Source organism: Heptranchias perlo, chromosome 29 (genome assembly GCF_035084215.1).
Source record: "Heptranchias perlo isolate sHepPer1 chromosome 29, sHepPer1.hap1, whole genome shotgun sequence".
Taxonomy (NCBI): domain Eukaryota; kingdom Metazoa; phylum Chordata; class Chondrichthyes; order Hexanchiformes; family Hexanchidae; genus Heptranchias; species Heptranchias perlo.
In genome coordinates this window covers 2,625,596-2,648,528 of record NC_090353.1, presented here as the reverse complement: position 1 = coordinate 2,648,528, position 22,933 = coordinate 2,625,596, and the positions used below count along the sequence as shown (strand labels likewise).

The 22,933-nt window shown below is 40.2% G+C and overlaps 1 protein-coding gene across 1 annotated transcript in view; it reads right to left on the bottom strand.

The window, feature by feature from the left end:
- Positions 1-22,933, bottom strand: part of LOC137299444 (uncharacterized) — a 228,512-nt gene that overhangs the window by 146,304 nt on the left and 59,275 nt on the right. The window contains exon 4 of the mRNA XM_067968180.1: positions 21,892-21,955. Coding sequence (XP_067824281.1) covers positions 21,892-21,955 — 64 coding nt within the window. The remainder of the gene's footprint in view (positions 1-21,891; positions 21,956-22,933) is intronic.

Genomic DNA, 22,933 nt, shown 5'->3' with positions numbered 1-22,933 from the left:
GAATGGTATAGGATGTGAGGAATGGTCTCGGAGAATGTGTGGAATGGTATAGAATGTGAGGAATGGTATAGGATGTGTGGAATGGTATAGAATGTGAGGAATGGTATAGAATGTGTGGAATGGTATAGAATGTGAGGAATGGTCTCGGAGAATGTGAGGAATGGTATAGAATGTGAGGAATGGTCTCGGAGAATGTGAGGAATGGTATAGAATGTGAGGAATGGTATAGAATGTGAGGAATGGTATAGGAAGTGAGGAATGGTCTCGGAGAATGTGAGGAATGGTATAGAATGTGAGGAATGGTATAGGATTTGAGGAATGGTGTAGAATGTGTGGAATGGTATAGAATGTGAGGAATGGTATCAGATGTGTGGAATGGTATAGAATGTGTGGAATGGTATAGAATGTGAGGAATGGCATCAGATGTGTGGAATGGTATAGGATGTGAGGAATGGTCTCGTAGAATGTGAGGAATGGTATAGGATGTGAGGAATGGTATAGAATGTGTGGAATGGTATAGAATGTGAGGAATGGTATCAGATGTGTGGAATGGTATAGGATGTGAGGAATGGTCTCGGAGAATGTGAGGAATGGTATAGGATGTGAGGAATGGTATAGAATGTGTGGTATGGTATAGAATGTGAGGAATGGTATCAGATGTGTGGAATGGTATAGAATGTGAGGAATGGTATAGAATGTGTGGAATGGTATAGAATGTGTGGAATGGTATAGGATGTGTGGAATGGTATAGAATGTGTGGAATGGTATAGAATGTGAGGAATGGTATCGGATGTGAGGAATGGTATAGAATGTGAGGACTGGTATAGGATGTGAGGACTGGTATAGGATGTGAGGAATGGTATAGAATGTGAGGAATGGTATAGAATGTGAGGAATGGTCTCGTAGAATGTGACGAATGGTATAGAATGTGAGGAATGGTAAAGAATGTGAGGAATGGTCTCGTAGAATGTGACGAATGGTATAGAATGTGAGGAATGGTATAGAATGTGAGGAATGGTCTCGTAGAATGTGAGGAATGGTATATGATGTGAGGAATGATATAGAATGTGTGGAATGGTATAGGATGTGAGGAATGGTATAGAATGTGTGGAATGGTATAGAATGTGAGGAATGGTATCGGATGTGAGGAATGGTATAGAATGTGAGGAATGGTATAGAATGTGAGGACTGGTATAGGATGTGAGGAATGGTATAGAATGTGTGGAATGGGATAGGATGTGAGGAATGGTATCGGATGTGAGGAATGGTATAGAATGTGAGGAATGGTATAGGATGTGAGGAATGGTCTCGTAGAATGTGAGTAATGGTATAGAATGTGAGGAATGGTATAGGATGTGAGGAATGGTCTCGTAGAATGTGAGGAATGGCATAGAATGTGAAGAATGGTATAGAATGTGTGGAATGGTATAGGATGTGAGGAATGGTATAGAATGTGAGGAATGGTGTAGAATGTGAGGAATTGTCTCGTAGAATGTGAGGAATGGTATAGAATGTGTGGAATGGTATAGAATGTGTGGAATGGTATAGGATGTGTGGAATGGTATAGGATGTGAGGAATGGTATAGAATGTGAGGAATGGTATAGAATGTGTGGAATGGTATAGGATGTGTGGAATGGTATAGAATGTGAGGAATGGTATAGGATGTGAGGAATGGTCTCGTAGAATGTGAGGAATGGTATATAATGTGAGGAATGGTACAGAATGTGAGGAATGGTCTCGTACAATGCGAGGAATGGTATAGAATGTGAGGAATGGTATAGAATGTGTGGAATGGTATAGGATGTGTGGAATGGTCTCGTAGAATGTGAGGAATGGTATAGGATGTGAGGAATGGTATAGAATGTGAGGAATGGTATAGAATGTGTGGAATGGTCTCGTGGAATGTGAGGAATGGTATAGGATGTGTGGAATGGTATAGGATGTGTGGAATGGTATAGAATGTGAGGAATTGTCTCGTAGAATGTGAGGAATGGTATAGAATGTGAGGAATGGTATAGAATGTGAGGAATGGTATAGGATGTGAGGAATGGCCTCGTAGAATGTGAGGAATGGTATAGAATGTGTGGAATGGTATAGAATGTGTGGAATGGTATAGAATGCATGGAATGGTATAAAATGTGAGGGATGGTATAGAATGTGAGGAATGGTGTAGAATGTGAGGAGTGGTATAGAATGTGTGGAATGGTATAGGATGTGAGGAGTGGTATAGAATGTGAGGAATGGTATAGAATGTGAGGAGTGGTATAGAATGTGTGGAATGGTATAGAATGTGAGGGATGCTATAGAATGTGAGGAGTGGTATAGAATGTGAGGAATGGTGTAGAATGTGAGGAGTGGTATAGAATGTGTGGAATGGTATAGAATGTGAGGGATGGTATAGAATGTGAGGAGTGGTATAGAATGTGAGGAGTGGTATAGAATGTGTGGAATTGTATAGAATGTGAGGTATGGTATAGAATGTGAGGAATGGTATAGAATATGTGGAATGGTATAGAATGTGAGGAGTGGTATAGAATGTGAGGGATGGTATAGAATGTGAGGCATGGTTTAGGATGTGAGGAATGGTATAGAATGTGATGAATGGTATAGAATGTGAGGAATGGCATAGGATGTGAGGAGTGGTATAGAATGTGAGGAATGGTATAGGATGTGAGGAGTGGTATAGAATGTGAGGAGTGGTATCGGATGTGTCGAATGGTATAGAATGTGTGGAATGGTACAGAATGTGAGGAATGGTATAGAATGTGTGGAATGGTACAGAATGTGTGGAATGGTACAGAATGTGAGGAATGGTATAGAATGTGAGGAATGGTATAGAATGTGTGGAATGATATAGGATGTGTGGAATGGTATCGGATGTGTGGAATGGTATAGAATGTGTGGAATGGTACAGAATGTGAGGAATGGTATAGAATGTGTGGAATGGAATGGTATAGAATGTGTGGAATGATATAGAATGTGAGGAATGGTATAGAATGTGTGGAATGATATAGAATGTGTGGAATGGTATAGGATGTGAGGAATGGTATAGAATGTGAGGAATGGTATAGGATGTGAGGAATGGTATAGAATGTGAGGAATGGTATAGGATGTTAGGAATGGTATAGAATGTGATGAATGGTATAGGATGTGAGGAATGGTATAGAATGTGAGGAATGATATAGAATGTGTAGAATGGTATAGGATGTGTGGAATGGTCTCGTAGAATGTGAGGAATGGTATAGAATGTGAGGAATGGTATAGGATGTGAGGAATGGTCTCGTAGAATGTGTGGAATGGTATAGAATGTGTGGAATGGTATAGTACGTGTGGAATGGTATAGAATGTGAGGAATGGTATAGAATGTGTGGAATGGTATAGAATGTGAGGAATGGTATAGAATGTGTGGAATGGTATAGAATGTGAGGAATGGTATAGAATGTGAGGAATGGTATAGGACGTGTGGAATGGTATAGAATGTGAGCAATGGTATAGAATGTGTGGAATGGTATAGGATGTGTGGAATGGTCTCGTAGAATGTGAGGAATGGTATAGAATGTGAGGAATGGTATAGAATGTGAGGAATGGTATAGGATGTGAGGAATGGTATAGAATGTGTGGAATGGTATAGAATGTGAGGAATGGTATAGAATGTTAGGAATGGTCTCGTAGAATGTGAGGAATGGTATAGGATGTGAGGAATGGTATAGAATGTGTGGAATGGTATAGAATGTGTGGAATGGTATAGAATGTGAGGAATGGTCTCGTAGAATGTGAGGAATGGTAAAGAATGTGAGGAATGGTATAGAATGTGAGGAATGGTCTCGTAGAATGTGAGGAATGGTATAGGATGTGAGGAATGGTATAGGATGTGAGGAATGGTATAGAATGTGAGGAATGGTATAGAATGTGTGGAATGGTATAGAATGTGAGGAATAGTATAGGATGTGTGGAATGGTATAGGATGTGAGGAATGGTATAGAATGTGAGGAATGGTATAGAATGTGTGGAATGGTATAGGATGTGAGGAATGGTCTCGTAGAATGTGTGGAATGGTATAGAATGTGAGGAATGGTATAGGATGTGAGGAATGGTCTCGTAGAATGTGAGGAATGGTATAGAATGTGAGGAATGGTATAGAATGTAAGGAATGGTCTCGTACAATGCGAGGAATGGTATAGAATGTGAGGAATGGTATAGAATGTGTGGAATGGTATAGGATGTGTGGAATTGTCTCGTAGAATGTGAGGAATGGTATAGGATGTGAGGAATGGTATAGAATGTGAGGAATGGTATAGAATGTGTGGAATGGTCTCGTAGAATGTGAGGAATGGTATAGGATATGTGGAATGGTATAGGATGTGTGGAATGGTATAGGATGTGAGGAGTGGTATAGAATGTGAGGAGTGGTATCGGATGTGTCGAATGGTATAGAATGTGTGGAATGGTACAGAATGTGAGGAATGGTATAGAATGTGAGGAATGGTATAGAATGTGTGGAATGATATAGAATGTGAGGAATGGTATAGAATGTGAGGAATGGTATAGAATGTGTGGAATGATATAGGATGTGTGGAATGGTATCGGATGTGTGGAATGGTATAGGATGTGAGGAGTGGTATAGAATGTGAGGAATGGTATAGGATGTGAGGAGTGGTATAGAATGTGAGGAGTGGTATCGGATGTGTCGAATGGTATAGAATGTGTGGAATGGCACAGAATGTGGGGAATGGTATAGAATGTGAGGAATGGTATAGAATGTGTGGAATGATATAGAATGTGAGGAATGGTATAGAATGTGAGGAATGGTATAGAATGTGTGGAATGATATAGGATGTGTGGAATGGTATCGGATGTGTGGAATGGTATAGAATGTGTGGAATGGTACAGAATGAGAGGAATGGTATAGAATGTGTGGAATGGAATGGTATAGAATGTGTGGAATGATATAGAATGTGTGGAATGGTATAGGATGTGTGGAATGGTATAGAATGTGTGGAATGGTACAGAATGTGAGGAATGGTATAGAATGTGTGGAATGGAATGGTATAGAATGTGTGGAATGGTATAGGATGTTAGGAATGGTATAGAATGTGATGAATGGTATAGAATGTGAGGAATGGTATAGGATGTGAGGAATGGTATAGAATGTGAGGAATGGTATAGGATGTTAGGAATGGTATAGAATGTGATGAATGGTATAGGATGTGAGGAATGGTATAGAATGTGAGGAATGATATAGAATGTGTAGAATGGTATAGGATGTGTGGAATGGTCTCGTAGAATGTGAGGAATGGTATAGAATGTGAGGAATGGTATAGGATGTGAGGAATGGTCTCGTAGAATGTGTGGAATGGTATAGAATGTGTGGAATGGTATAGTACGTGTGGAATGGTATAGAATGTGAGGAATGGTATAGAATGTGTGGAATGGTATAGAATGTGAGGAATGGTATAGAATGTGTGGAATGGTATAGAATGTGAGGAATGGTATAGAATGTGAGGAATGGTATAGGACGTGTGGAATGGTATAGAATGTGAGCAATGGTATAGAATGTGTGGAATGGTATAGGATGTGTGGAATGGTCTCGTAGAATGTGAGGAATGGTATAGAATGTGAGGAATGGTATAGAATGTGAGGAATGGTATAGGATGTGAGGAATGGTATAGAATGTGTGGAATGGTATAGAATGTGAGGAATGGTATAGAATGTTAGGAATGGTCTCGTAGAATGTGAGGAATGGTATAGGATGTGAGGAATGGTATAGAATGTGTGGAATGGTATAGAATGTGTGGAATGGTATAGAATGTGAGGAATGGTCTCGTAGAATGTGAGGAATGGTAAAGAATGTGAGGAATGGTATAGAATGTGAGGAATGGTCTCGTAGAATGTGAGGAATGGTATAGGATGTGAGGAATGGTATAGGATGTGAGGAATGGTATAGAATGTGAGGAATGGTATAGAATGTGTGGAATGGTATAGAATGTGAGGAATAGTATAGGATGTGTGGAATGGTATAGGATGTGAGGAATGGTATAGAATGTGAGGAATGGTATAGAATGTGTGGAATGGTATAGGATGTGAGGAATGGTCTCGTAGAATGTGTGGAATGGTATAGAATGTGAGGAATGGTATAGGATGTGAGGAATGGTCTCGTAGAATGTGAGGAATGGTATAGAATGTGAGGAATGGTATAGAATGTAAGGAATGGTCTCGTACAATGCGAGGAATGGTATAGAATGTGAGGAATGGTATAGAATGTGTGGAATGGTATAGGATGTGTGGAATTGTCTCGTAGAATGTGAGGAATGGTATAGGATGTGAGGAATGGTATAGAATGTGAGGAATGGTATAGAATGTGTGGAATGGTCTCGTAGAATGTGAGGAATGGTATAGGATATGTGGAATGGTATAGGATGTGTGGAATGGTATAGGATGTGAGGAGTGGTATAGAATGTGAGGAGTGGTATCGGATGTGTCGAATGGTATAGAATGTGTGGAATGGTACAGAATGTGAGGAATGGTATAGAATGTGAGGAATGGTATAGAATGTGTGGAATGATATAGAATGTGAGGAATGGTATAGAATGTGAGGAATGGTATAGAATGTGTGGAATGATATAGGATGTGTGGAATGGTATCGGATGTGTGGAATGGTATAGGATGTGAGGAGTGGTATAGAATGTGAGGAATGGTATAGGATGTGAGGAGTGGTATAGAATGTGAGGAGTGGTATCGGATGTGTCGAATGGTATAGAATGTGTGGAATGGCACAGAATGTGGGGAATGGTATAGAATGTGAGGAATGGTATAGAATGTGTGGAATGATATAGAATGTGAGGAATGGTATAGAATGTGAGGAATGGTATAGAATGTGTGGAATGATATAGGATGTGTGGAATGGTATCGGATGTGTGGAATGGTATAGAATGTGTGGAATGGTACAGAATGAGAGGAATGGTATAGAATGTGTGGAATGGAATGGTATAGAATGTGTGGAATGATATAGAATGTGTGGAATGGTATAGGATGTGAGGAATGGTATAGAATGTGAGGAATGGTATAGGATGTGAGGAATGGTATAGGATGTTAGGAATGGTATAGAATGTGATGAATGGTATAGGATGTGAGGAATGGTATAGAATGTGAGGAATGATATAGAATGTGTAGAATGGTATAGGATGTGTGGAATGGTCTCGTAGAATGTGAGGAATGGTATAGAATGTGAGGAATGGTATAGGATGTGAGGAATGGTCTCGTAGAATGTGTGGAATGGTATAGAATGTGTGGAATGGTATAGGACGTGTGGAATCGTATAGAATGTGAGGAATGGTCTCGTAGAATGTGTGGAATGGTATAGAATGTGAGGAATGGTATAGAATGTGTGGAATGATATAGAATGTGAGGAATGGTATAGAATGTCAGGAATGGTATAGAATGTGTGGAATGATATAGGATGTGTGGAATGGCATCGGATGTGTGGAATGGTATAGAATGTGAGGAGTGGTATAGAATGTGTGGAATGATATAGAATGTGTGGAATGGTATAGGATGTGAGGAATGGTATAGAATGTGAGGAATGGTATAGGATGTGAGGAATGGTATAGAATGTGTGGAATGATATAGAATGTGTGGAATGGTATAGGATGTGAGGAATGGTATAGAATGTGAGGAATGGTATAGGATGTGAGGAATGGTATAGGATGTTAGGAATGGTATAGAATGTGATGAATGGTATAGGATGTGAGGAATGGTATAGAATGTGAGGAATGATATAGAATGTGTAGAATGGTATAGGATGTGTGGAATGGTCTCGTAGAATGTGAGGAATGGTATAGAATGTGAGGAATGGTATAGGATGTGAGGAATGGTCTCGTAGAATGTGTGGAATGGTATGGAATGTGTGGAATGGTCTCGTAGAATGTGTGGAATGGTATAGAATGTGAGGAATGGTATAGAATGTGTGGAATGGTATAGAATGTGAGGAATGGTATAGAATGTGAGGAATGGTATAGAATGTGAGGAATGGTATAGGACGTGTGGAATGGTATAGAATGTGAGGAATGGTATAGAATGTGTGGAATGGTATAGGAAGTGAGGAATGGTATAGGATGTGAGGAATTGTATATAATGTGTGGAATGGTATAGAATGTGAGGAATGGTATAGAATGTGTGGAATGGTATCGGATGTGTGGAATGGTATAGAATGTGAGGAACGGTATAGGATGTGAGGAATGGTATAGGATGTGAGGAATTGTATATAATGTGTGGAATGGTATAGAATGTGAGGAATGGTATAGAATGTGTGGAATGGTATAGAATGTGAGGAATGGTATAGAATGTGTGGAATGGTATAGAATGTGTGGAATGGTATAGAATGTGAGGAATGGTCTCGTAGAATGTGAGGAATGTTATAGGATGTGAGGAATGGTCTCGTAGAATGTGAGGAATGGTATAGGATGTGAGGAATGGTATAGAATGTGTGGAATGGTATAGAATGTGAGGAATGGTCTCGTACAATGCGAGGAATGGTATAGAATGTGAGGAATGGTATAGAATGTGTGGAATGGTATAGGATGTGTGGAATGGTCTCGTAGAATGTGAGGAATGGTATAGGATGTGAGGAATGGTATAGAATGTGAGGAATGGTATAGAATGTGTGGAATGGTCTCGTAGAATGTGAGGAATGGTATAGAATGTGTGGAATGGTATAGGATGTGTGGAATGGTATAGAATGTGAGGAATGGTCTCGTAGAATGTGAGGAATGATATAGAATGTGAGGAATGGTATAGGATGTGAGGAATGGTCTCGTAGAATGTGTGGAATGGTATAGAATGTGTGGAATGGTATAGAATGTGAGGAATGGTATAGAATGTGTGGAATGGTATAGGATGTGTGGAATGGTATAGAATGTGAGGAATGGTCTCGTAGAATGTGAGGAATGGTATAGAATGTGTGGAATGGTATAGAATGTGAGGAATGGTCTCGTAGAATGTGTGGAATGGTATAGAATGTGAGGAATGGTATAGAATGTGAGGAATGGTATAGAATGTGTGGAATGGTATAGGATGTGTTGAATGGTATAGAATGTGAGGAATGGTATAGAATGTGAGGAATGGTGTAGAATGTGAGGAGTGGTATAGGATGTGAGGAGTGGTATAGAATGTGAGGAATGGTATAGAATGTGAGGAGTGGTATATAATGTGTGGAATGGTATAGAATGTGAGGGATGCTATAGAATGTGAGGAGTGGTATAGAATGTGAGGAATGGTATAGAATGTGTGGAATGGTATAGAATGTGAGGTGTGGTATAGAATGTGTGGAATGGTATAGAATGTGAGGGATGGTATAGAATGTGAGGAGTGGTATAGAATGTGTGGAATGGTATAGAATGTGAGGGATGGTATAGAATGTGAGGAGTGGTATAGAATGTGTGGAATGGTATAGAATGTGAGGTATGGTATAGAATGTGAGGAATGGTATAGAATATGTGGAATGGTATAGAATGTGAGGAGTGGTATAGAATGTGAGGGATGGTATAGAATGTGAGGCATGGTTTAGGATGTGAGGAATGGTATAGAATGTGATGAATGGTATAGAATGTGAGGAATGGTATAGGATGTGAGGAGTGGTATAGAATGTGAGGAATGGTATAGGATGTGAGGAGTGGTATAGAATGTGAGGAGTGGTATCGGATGTGTGGAATGGTATAGAATGTGTGGAATGGTACAGAATGTGAGGAATGGTATAGAATATGTGGAATGGTATAGAATGTGAGGAATGGTATAGAATGTGAGGAATGGTATAGCATGTGAGGAATGGTCTCGTCGAATGTGAGGAATGGTATAGAATGTGAGGAATGGTATAGAATGTGTGGAATGGTATAGAATGTGAGGAATGGTATAGGATGTGAGGAATGGTCTCGTAGAATGTGAGGAATGGTATAGAATGTGAGGAATGGTCTCGTACAATGCTAGGAATGGTATAGAATGTGAGGAATGGTATAGAATGTGTGGAATGGTATAGGATGTGTGGAATGGTCTCGTAGAATGTGAGGAATGGTATAGGATGTGAGGAATGGTATAGAATGTGAGGAATGGTATAGAATGTGTGGAATGGTCTCGTAGAATGTGAGGAATGGTATAGAATGTGTGGAATGGTATCGGATGTGTGGAATGGTATAGGATGTGTGGAATGGTATAGAATGTGAGGAATGTTCTCGTAGAATGTGAGGAATGGTATAGAATGTGAGGAATGGTATAGGATGTGAGGAATGGTCTCGTACAATGCGAGGAATGGTATAGAATGTGTGGAATGGTATAGAATGTGAGGAATGGTATAGAATGTGTGGAATGTTGTAGAATGTGTGGAATGGTATAGGACGTGTGGAATGGTATAGAATGTGAGGAATGGTCTCGTAGAATGTGTGGAATGGTATAGAATGTGAGGAATGGTATAGAATGTGTGGAATGGTATAGGATGTATGGAATGGTATAGAATGTGAGGAATGGTATAGAATGTGAGGAATGGTATAGAATGTGAGGAATGGTGTAGAATGTGAGGAGTGGTATAGAATGTGTGGAATGGTATAGGATGTGAGGAGTGGTATAGAATGTGAGGACTGGTATAGAATGTGAGGAGTGGTATAGAATGTGTGGAATGGTATAGAATGTGAGGGATGCTATAGAATGTGAGGAGTGGTATAGAATGTGAGGAATGGTATAGAATGTGTGGAATGGGATAGAATGTGAGGAGTGGTATAGGATGTGTGGAATGGTATAGAATGTGTGGAATGGTACAGAATGTGAGGAATGGTATAGAATGTGTGGAATGGTATAGAATGTGAGGAATGGTATAGAATGTGTGGAATGATATAGAATGTGTGGAATGGTATAGGATGTGAGGAATGGTATAGAATGTGAGGAATGGTATAGGATGTGAGGAATGGTATAGAATGTGAGGAATGGTATAGAATGTGAGGAGTGGTATAGAATGTGAGGAATGGTATAGAATGTGAGGAGTGGTATAGAATGTGAGGAATGGTATAGGATGTGAGGAGTGGTATAAAATGTGAGGAATGGTATAGGATGTGAGGAGTGGTATAGAATGTGAGGAGTGGTATAGAATGTGAGGAATGGTATAGAATGTGAGGAGTGGTATAGAATGTGAGGAATGGTATAGGATGTGAGGAGTGGTATAGAATGTGAGGCATGGTTTAGGATGTGAGGAATGGTATAGAATGTGATGAATGGTATAGAATGTGAGGAATGGTGTAGAATGTGAGGAATGGTATAGGATGTGAGGAGTGGTATAGAATGTGAGGAATGGTATAGGATGTGAGGAGTGGTATAGAATGTGTGGAATGGTATAGAATGTGAGGGATGGTATAGGATGTGAGGAGTGGTATAGAATGTGAGGAATGGTATAGAATGTGAGGAGTGGTATAGAATGTGTGGAATGGTATAGAATGTGAGGGATGGTATAGAATGTGAGGTATGGTATAGAATGTGAGGAATGGTATAGAATATGTGGAATGGTATAAAATGTGAGGAGTGGTATAGAATGTGTGGAATGGTATAGAATGTGATGTATGGTATAGAATGTGAGGAATGGTATAGAATATGTGGAATGGTATAGAATGTGAGGAGTGGTATAGAATGTGAGGGATGGTATAGAATGTGAGGCATGGTTTAGGATGTGAGGAATGGTATAGAATGTGATGAATGGTATAGAATGTGAGGAATGGTATAGGATGTGAGGAGTGGTATAGAATGTGAGGAATGGTATAGAATGTGTGGAATGGTACAGAATGTGAGGAATGGTATATAATGTGTGGAATGGTATAGAATGTGAGGAATGGTATAGAATGTGTGGAATGATATAGAATGTGAGGAATGGTATAGAATGTGAGGAATGGTATAGGGTGTGAGGAATGGTCTCGGAGAATGTGTGGAATGGTATAGAATGTGAGGAATGGTATCGGATGTGTGGAATGGTATAGAATGTGAGGAATGGTATAGAATGTGTGGAATGGTATAGAATGTGAGGAATGGTCTCGGAGAATGTGAGGAATGGTATAGAATGTGAGGAATGGTCTCGGAGAATGTGAGGAATGGTATAGAATGTGAGGAATGGTATAGAACGTGAGGAATGGTATAGGAAGTGAGGAATGGTCTCGGAGAATGTGAGGAATGGTATAGAATGTGAGGAATGGTATAGGATGTGAGGAATGGTGTAGAATGTGTGGAATGGTATAGAATGTGAGGAATGGTATCAGATGTGTGGAATGGTATAGAATGTGTGGAATGGTATAGAATGTGAGGAATGGTATCGAATGTGAGGAATGGTATAGGATGTGAGGAATGGTCTCGTAGAATGTGAGGAATGGTATAGGATGTGAGGAATGGTATAGAATGTGTGGAATGGTATAGAATGTGAGGAATGGTATCAGATGTGTGTAATGGTATAGAATGTGAGGAATGGTATAGAATGTGTGGAATGGTATAGAATGTGTGGAATGGTATAGGATGTGAGGAATGGTATAGAATGTGTGGAATGGTATCGGATGTGAGGAATGGTATAGAATGTGAGGAATGGTATAGGATGTGAGGAATGGTATAGAATGTGAGGAATGGTATAGAATGTGTGGAATGGTATAGAATGTGTGGAATGGTATAGAATGTGAGGACTGGTATAGGATGTGAGGAATGGTATAGGATGTGAGGAATGGTATAGAATGTGAGGAATGGTATAGAATGTGAGGAATGGTCTCGTAGAATGTGACGAATGGTATAGAATGTGAGGAATGGTAAAGAATGTGAGGAATGGTCTCGTAGAATGTGACGAATGGTATAGAATGTGAGGAATGGTATAGAATGTGAGGAATGGTCTCGTAGAATGTGAGGAATGGTATATGATGTGAGGAATGATATAGAATGTGTGGAATGGTATAGGATGTGAGGAATGGTATCGGATGTGAGGAATGGTATAGAATGTGAGGAATGGTATCGGATGTGAGGAATGGTATAGAATGTGAGGAATGGTATAGGATGTGAGGAATGGTATCGGATGTGACGAATGGTATAGAATGTGAGGAATGGTATAGAATGTGAGGAATGGTATCGGATGTGAGGAATGGTATAGGATGTGAGGAATGGTATAGAATGTGAAGAATGGTATAGGATGTGAGGAATGGTCTCGTAGAATGTGAGGAATGGTATAGAATGTGAGGAATGGTATAGGATGTGAGGAATGGTCTCGTAGAATGTGAGGAATTGTATAGAATGTGAAGAATGGTATAGAATGTGTGGAATGGTATAGGATGTGAGGAATGGTATAGAATGTGAGGAATGGTATAGAATGTGAGGAATTGTCTCGTAGAATGTGAGGATTGGTATAGAATGTGAGGAATGGTATAGAATGTGTGGAATGGTATAGGATGTGTGGAATGGTATAGGATGTGAGGAATGGTATAGGATGTGAGGAATGGTATAGAATGTGTGGAATGGTATAGGATGTGTGGAATGGTATAGGATGTGAGGAATGGTATAGAATGTGAGGAATGGTATAGAATGTGTGGAATGGTATAGGATGTGTGGAATGGCATAGAATGTGAGGAATGGTATAGGATGTGAGGAATGATCTCGTAGAATGTGAGGAATGGTATAGAATGTGAGGAATGGTATAGAATGTGAGGAATGGTCTCGTACAATGCGAGGAATGGTATAGAATGTGAGGAAAGGTATAGAATGTGTGGAATGGTATAGGATGTGTGGAATGGTCTCGTAGAATGTGAGGAATGGTATAGGATGTGAGGAATGGTATAGAATGTGAGGAATGGTATAGAATGTGTGGAATGGTCTCGTAGAATGTGAGGAATGGTATAGGATGTGTGGAATGGTATAGGATGTGTGGAATGGTATAGAATGTGAGGAATGGTCTCGTAGAATGTGAGGAATGGTATAGAATGTGAGGAATGGTATAGAATGTGAGGAATGGTCTCGTAGAATGTGAGGAATGGTATAGAATGTGTGGAATGGTACAGAATGTGTGGAATGGTATAGAATGTGTGGAATGGTATAGAATGTGAGGGATGGTATAGAATGTGAGGAATGGTGTAGAATGTGAGGAGTGGTACAGAATGTGTGGAATGGTATAGGATGTGAGGAGTGGTATAGAATGTGAGGAATGGTATAGAATGTGAGGAGTGGTATAGAATGTGTGGAATGGTATGGAATGTGAGGGATGCTATAGAATGTGAGGAGTGGTATAGAATGTGAGGAATGGTATAGAATGTGTGGAATGGTATAGAATGTGAGGAGTGGTATAGAATGTGTGGAATGGTATAGAATGTGAGGGATGGTATAGAATATGAGGAGTGGTATAGAATGTGAGGAGTGGTATAGAATGTGTGGAATGGTATAGAATGTGAGGTATGGTATAGAATATGAGGAATGGTATAGAATGTGAGGAGTGGTATAGAATGTGTGGAATGGTATAGAATGTGAGGAATGGTATAGGATGTGAGGAGTGGTATAGAATGTGAGGAATGGTATAGGATGTGAGGAGTGGTATAGAATGTGTGGAATGATATAGGATGTGTGGAATGGTATCGGATGTGTGGAATGGTATAGAATGTGTGGAATGGTACAGAATGTGAGGAATGGTATAGAATGTGAGGAATGATATAGAATGTGAGGAATGGTATAGAATGTGAGGAATGGTATAGAATGTGTGGAATGATATAGGATGTGTGGAATGGTATCGGATGTGTGGAATGGTATAGAATGTGTGGAATGGTACAGAATGTGAGGAATGGTATAGAATGTGTGGAATGGAATGGTATAGAATGTGTGGAATGATATAGAATGTGAGGAATGGTATAGAATGTGTGGAATGATATAGAATGTGTGGAATGGTTTAGGATGTGAGGAATGGTATAGAATGTGAGGAATGGTATAGGATGTGAGGAATGGTATAGGATGTTAGGAATGGTATAGAATGTGATGAATGGTATCGGATGTGAGGAATGGTACAGAATGTGAGGAATGATATAGAATGTGTAGAATGGTATAGGATGTGTGGAATGGTCTCGTAGAATGTGAGGAATGGTATAGAATGTGAGGAATGGTATAGGATGTGAGGAATGGTCTCGTAGAATGTGTGGAATGGTATAGAATGTGTGGAATGGTATAGGACGTGTGGAATGGTATAGAATGTGAGGAATGGTCTCGTAGAATGTGTGGAATGGTATAGAATGTGAGGAATGGTATAGAATGTGTGGAATGGTATAGAATGTGAGGAATGGTATAGAATGTGAGGAATGGGAAAGAATGTGAGGAATGGTATAGGACGTGTGGAATGGTATAGGATGTGTGGAATGGTATAGGATGTGTGGAATGGTCTCGTAGAATGTGAGGAATGGTATAGAATGTGTGGAATGGTATAGAATGTGAGGAATGGTATAGGATGTGAGGAATGGTATAGAATGTGAGGAATGGGATAGAATGTTAGGAATGGTCTCGTAGAATGTGAGGAATGGTATCGGATGTGAGGAATGATATAGAATGTGTGGAATGGTATAGAATGTGTGGAATGGTATAGAATGTGAGGAATGGTATAGAATGTGAGGAATGGTCTCGTAGAATGTGAGGAATGGTAAAGAATGTGAGGAATGGTATAGAATGTGAGGAATGGTCTCGTAGAATGTGAGGAATGGTATAGGATGTGAGGAATGGTATAGAATGTGAGGAATGGTATAGAATGTGTGGAATGGTATAGGATGTGTGGAATGGTATAGAATGTGTGGAATGGTATAGGATGTGTGGAATGGTATAGAATGTGAGGAATGGTATAGAATGTGAGGAATGGTATAGGATGTGTGGAATGGTATAAAATGTGAGGAATGGTATAGAATGTGTGGAATGGTATAGAATGTGAGGAATGGTATAGAATGTGTGGAATGGTATAGAATGTGAGGAATGGTATAGAATGTGAGGAATGGTATAGGATGTGTGGAATGGTATAGAATGTGTGGAATGGTATAGAATGTGAGGAATGGTATAGGAAATGAGGAATGGTATTGGATGTGAGGAATTGTATATAATGTGAGGAATGGTCTCGTAGAATGTGAGGAATGGTAAAGAATGTGAGGAATGGTATAGAATGTGAGGAATGGTCTCGTAGAATGTGAGGAATGGTATAGGATGTGAGGAATGGTATAGAATGTGAGGAATGGTATAGAATGTGTGGAATGGTATAGAATGTGTGGAATGGTATAGGATGTGTGGAATGGTATAGAATGTGAGGAATGGTATAAAATGTGAGGAATGGTATAGAATGTGTGGAATGGTATAGAATGTGAGGAATGGTATAGAATGTGTGGAATGGTATAGAATGTGATGAATGGTATAGGATGTGTGGAATGGTATAGAATGTGTGGAATGGTATAGGATGTGTGGAATGGTCTCGTAGAATGTGAGGAATGGTATAGGATGTGTGGAATGGTATAGAATGTGTGGAATGGTATAGAATGTGAGGAATGGTATAGAATGTGAGTAATGGTCTCGTAGAATGTGAGGAATGGTAAAGAATGTGAGGAATGGTATAGAATGTGAGGAATGGTCTCGTCGAATGTGAGGAATGATATAGGATGTGAGGAATGGTATAGAATGTGAGGAATGGTATAGAATGTGTGGAATGGTATAGGATGTGTGGAATGGTATAGAATGTGTGGAATGGTATAGGATGTGTGGAATGGTATAGAATGTGAGGAATGGTATAGAATGTGAGGAATTGTATAGGATGTGTGGAATGGTATAAAATGTGAGGAATGGTATAGAATGTGTGGAATGGTATAGAATGTGAGGAATGGTATAGAATGTGTGGAATGGTATAGAATGTGATGAATGGTATAGGATGTGTGGAATGGTATAGAATGTGAGGAATGGTATAGAATGTGAGGAATGGTATAGGATGTGAGGAATGGTATAGAATGTGTGGAATGGTATAGAATGTGAGGAATGGTATAGGAAGTGAGGAATGGTATTGGATGTGAGGAATTGTATATAATGTGTGGAATGGTATAGAATGTGAGGAATGGTATAGAATGTGTGGAATGGTATCGGATGTGTGGAATGGTATAGAATGTGTGGAATGGTATAGAATGTGAGGAATGGTATAGGATGTGAGGAATGGTATAGGATGTGAGGAATTGTATATAATGTGTGGAATGGTATAGAATGTGAGGAATGGTATAGAATGTGTGGAATGGTATGGGATGTGTGGAATGGTATAGAATGTGTGGAATGGTACAGAATGTGAGGAATGGTATAGATTGTGTGGAATGGTATAGAATGTGTGGAATGGTATCGGATGTGAGGAATTGTATATAATGTGTGGAATGGTATAGAATGTGAGGAGTGGTATAGAATGTGTGGAATGGTATCGGATGTGTGGAATGGTATAGAATGTGTGGAATGGTACAGAATGTGAGGAATGGTATAGAATGTGTGGAATGGAATGGTATAGAATGTGTGGAATGATATAGAATGTGAGGAATGGTATAGAATGTGTGGAATGATATAGAATGTGTGGAATGGTATAGAATGTGAGGAATGGTCTCGTAGAATGTGAGGAATGGTAAAGAATGTGAGGAATGGTATAGAATGTGAGGAATGGTCTCGTAGAATGTGAGGAATGGTATAGGATGTGAGGAATGGTATAGAATGTGTGGAATGGTATAGGATGTGTGGAATGGTATAGAATGTGTGGAATGGTATAGGATGTGTGGAATGGTATAGAATGTGAGGAATGGTATAGGAAGTGAGGAATGGTATAGAATGTGAGGAATGGTATAGGATGTGAGGAATGGTATAGGATGTGAGGAATGGTATAGGATGTGAGGAATTGTATATAATGTGTGGAATGGTATAGAATGTGTGGAATGGTATCGGATGTGAGGAATTGTATATAATGTGTGGAATGGTATAGAATGTGAGGAATGGTATCGGATGTGTGGAATGGTATAGAATGTGTGGAATGGTACAGAATGCGAGGAATGGTATAGAATGTGTGGAATGGAATGGTATAGAATGTGTGGAATGATATAGAATGTGAGGAATGGTATAGAATGTGTGGAATGATATAGAATGTGTGGAATGGTATAGGATGTGAGGAATGGTATAGAATGTGAGGAATGGTATAGGATGTGAGGAATGGTATAGAATGTGAGGAATGGTATAGGATGTGAGGAATGGTATAGAATGTGATGAATGGTATAGGATGTGAGGAATGGTATAGAATGTGAGGAATGATATAGAATGTGTAGAATGGTATAGGATGTGTGGAATGGTATCGTAGAATGTGAGGAATGGTATAGAATGTGAGGAATGGTATAGGATGTGAGGAATGGTCTCGTAGAATGTGTGGAATGGTATAGAATGTGTGGAATGGTATAGGACGTGTGGAATGGTATAGAATGTGAGGAATGGTCTCGTATAATGTGTGGAATGGTATAGAATGTGAGGAATGGTATAGAATGTGTGGAATGGTATAGAATGTGTGGAATGGTATAGAATGTGAGGAATGTTATAGAATGTGAGGAATGGTATAGGACGTGTGGAATGGTATAGAATGTGTGGAATGGTATAGGATGTGTGGAATGGTATAGGATGTGTGGAATGGTCTCGTAGAATGTGAGGAATGGTATAGAATGTGTGGAATGGTATAGAATGTGAGGAATGGTATTGGATGTGAGGAATGGTATAGAATGTGTGGAATGGTATAGAATGTGAGGAATGGTATAGAATGTGAGGAATGGTATAGGATGTGAGGAATGGTATAGAATGTGAGGAATGGTCTCGTAGAATGTGAGGAATGGTATAGAATGTGAGGAATGGTATAGAATGTGAGGAATGGTCTCGTAGAATGTGAGGAATGGTATAGGATGTGAGGAATGGTATAGAATGTGTGGAATGGTATAGAATGTGAGGAATGGTATAGGATGTGTGGAATGGTATAGAATGTGTGGAATGGTATAGTATGTGTGGAATGGTATAGAATGTGAGGAATGGTATAGAATGTGAGGAATGGTATAGGAAGTGAGGAATGGTATAGAATGTGAGGAATGGTATAGAATGTGTGGAATGGTATAGGATGTGTGGAATGGTATAGAATGTGAGGAATGGTATAGAATGTGTGGAATGGTATAGAATGTGAGGAATGGTATAGAATGTGTGGAATGGTATAGAATGTGAGTAATGGTATAGAATGTGTGGAGTGGTATAGAATGCGAGGAATGGTATAGAATGTGAGTAATGGTATAGAATGTGTGGAGTGGTATAGAATGCGAGGAATGGTATAGAATGTGAGGAATGGTATAGGATGTGAGGAATGGTATAGGATGTGAGGAATGGTATAGAATGTGTGGAATGGTATGGAATGTGAGGAATGGTATAGGAAGTGAGGAATGGTATCGGATGTGAGGAATTGTATATAATGTGTGGAATGGTATAGAATGGGAGGAATGGTATAGAATGTGTGGAATGGTATCGGATGTGTGGAATGGTATAGAATGTGAGGAATGGTATAGGATGTGTGGAATGGTATAGAATGTGAGGAATGGTATAGGATGTGAGGAATGGTATAGGATGTGAGGAATTGTATATAATGTGTGGAATGGTATAGAATGTGAGGAATGGTATAGAATGTGTGGAATGGTATCGGATGTGTGGAATGGTATGGAATGTTTGGAATGGTATAGAATGTGAGGAATGGTATAGAATGTGTGGAATGGTATCGGATGTGAGGAATGGTATAGAATGTGAGGAATGGTATCGAATGTGAGGAGTGGTATAGAATGTGAGGGATGGTATAGAATGTGAGGGATGGTATAGAATGTGAGGAATGGTATAGAACGTGAGGAATGGTATAGAATGTGAGGAGTGGTATAGAATGTGTGGAATGGTATAGGATGTGAGGAGTGGTATAGAATGTGTGGAATGGTATAGAATGTGAGGAATGGTATAGGATGTGTGGAATGGTATAGAATGTGTGGAATGGTATAGTATGTGTGGAATGGTATAGAATGTGAGGAATGGTATAGAATGTGAGGAATGGTATAGGAAGTGAGGAATGGTATAGAATGTGAGGAATGGTATAGAATGTGTGGAATGGTATCGGATGTGTGGAATGGTATAGAATGTGAGGAATGGTATAGAATGTGTGGAATGGTATAGAATGTGAGGAATGGTATAGAATGTGTGGAATGGTATAGGATGTGTGGAATGGTATAGAATGTGAGGAATGGTATAGAATATGTGGAATGGTATAGAATGTGAGGAGTGGTATAGGATGTGAGGGATGGTATAGAATGTGAGGCATGGTTTAGGATGTGAGGAATGGTATAGAATGTGAGGAATGGTATAGGATGTGAGGAGTGGTATAGAATGTGAGGAGTGGTATAGAATGTGAGGAATGGTATAGAATGTGAGGAGTGGTATAGAATGTGAGGAGTGGTATAGAATGTGAGGAATGGTATAGAATGTGAGGAGTGGTATAGAATGTGTGGAATGGTATAGAATGTGAGGAATGGTATAGAATGTGAGGAGTGGTATAGAATGTGAGGCATGGTTTAGGATGTGAGGAATGGTATAGAATGTGTGGAATGGTATAGAATGTGAGGAGTGGTATAGAATGTGATGAATGGTATAGAATGTGAGGAATGGTATAGAATGTGAGGAGTGGTATAGAATGTGATGAATGGTATAGAATGTGAGGAATGGTATAGAATGTGAGGAATGGTATAGGATGTGAGGAGTGTTATAGAATGTGAGGAGTGGTATAGAATGTGTGGAATGGTATAGAATGTGAGGGATGGTATAGGATGTGAGGAGTGGTATAGAATGTGAGGAATGGTATAGAATGTGAGGAGTGGTATAGAATGTGTGGAATGGTATAGAATGTGAGGGATTGTATAGAATGTGAGGTATGGTATAGAATGTGAGGAATGGTATAGAATATGTGGAATGGTATAGAATGTGAGGAGTGGTGTAGAATGTGTGGAATGGTATAGAATATGTGGAATGGTATAGAATGTGAGGAGTGGTATAGAATGTGAGGGATGGTATAGAATGTGAGGCATGGTTTAGGATGTGAGGAATGTTATAGAATGTCATGAATGGTATAGAATGTGAGGAATGGTATAGGATGTGAGGAATGGTATCGGATGTGAGGAGTGGTCTCGAATGTGAGGAATGGTATAGGATGTGAGGAATGGTATAGGATGTGAGGAATGGTATAGGATGTGAGGAATGGTATAGAATGTGAGGAATGGTATAGGATGTGTTGAATGGTATAGGATGTGAGGAATGGTGTAGGATGTGAGGAGTGGTCTCGAATGTGAGGAATGGTATAGGATGTGAGGAAGGGTATAGGATGTGAGGAATGGTTTAGAATGTGAGGAATGGTATAGGATGTGAGGAATGGTATAGAATGTGATGAATGGTATAGAATGTGAGGAAGGGTATAGAATGTGAGGAAGGGTATAGGATGTGAGGAATGGTATAGAATGTGATGAATGGTATAGGATGTGAGGAAGGGTATAGGATGTGAGGAATGGTATAGAATGTGATGAATGGTATAGAATGTGAGGAATGGTATAGGATGTGAGGAATGGTATAGGATGTGAGGAGTGGTCTCGAATGTGAGGAATGGTATAGAATGTGAGGAATGGTATAGGATGTGAGGAATGGTATAGGATGTGAGGAATGGTATAGGATGTGAGGAAGGGTGTAGACTGTGAGGAAGGGTGTAGACTGTGATGATGGAGACCTGTGGTTTGGGGTGAGTGTGAGAGGTGGTGTTTACCAAACTGGACACTGATCTTTACCTTATCTCTGGCGGGGGTTCAGGAAACTCGTCAGGGATCACATCTACATCATCATACACTTCCTCTGAAAGACATTGAAGGAATGACAGGAATAAACATCTCATTACACCAATACCAGCACAATATAGCTCTCACACTGTCCAATTACAGCACGCTACAGCTCGTACACTTATTTTTTATTCATTCATGGGACGTGGGCGTCGCTGGCAAGGCCTTGAGAAGGTGGTGGTGAGCCGCCTTCTTGAACCGCTGCAGTCCGTGTGGTGACGGTTCTCCCACAGTGCTGTTAGGAAGGGAGTTCCAGGATTTTGACCCAGCGACAATGAAGGAACGGCGATATATTTCCAAGTCGGGATGGTGTGTGACTTGGAGGGGAACGTGCAGGTGGTGTTGTTCCCATGCGCCTGCTGCCCTTGTCCTTCTAGGTGGTAGAGGTCGTGGGTTTGGGAGGTGCTGTCGAAGAAGCCTTGGCGAGTTGCTGCAGTGCATCCTGTGGATGGTACACACTGCAGCCACTGTGCGCCGGTGGTGAAGGGAGTGAATGTTTAGGGTGGTGGATGGGGTGCCAATCAAGCGGGCTGCTTTATCCTGGATGGTGTCAAGCTTCTTGAGTGTTGTTGGAGCTGCACTCATCCAGGCAAGTGGAGAATATTCCATCACACTCCTGACTTGTGCCTTGTAGATGGTGGAAAGGCTTTGGGGAGTCAGGAGGTGAGTCACTCGCCGCAGAATACCCAGCCTCTGACCTGCTTTTATAGCCACAGTATTTATGTGGCTGGTCCAGTTACGTTTCTGGTCAATGGTGACCTTCAGGATGTTGATGGTGGGGGATTCGGCGATGGTAATGCCGTTGAATGTCAAGGGGAGGTGGTTAGACTCTCTCTTGTTGGAGATGGTCATTGCCTGGCACTTGTCTGGTGCGAATGTTACTTGCTACTTATCAGCCCAAGCCTGGATGTTGTCCAGGTCTTGTTGCATGCGGGCTCGGACTGCTTCACTATCTGAGGGGTTGCGAATGGAACTGAACACTGTGCAATCATCA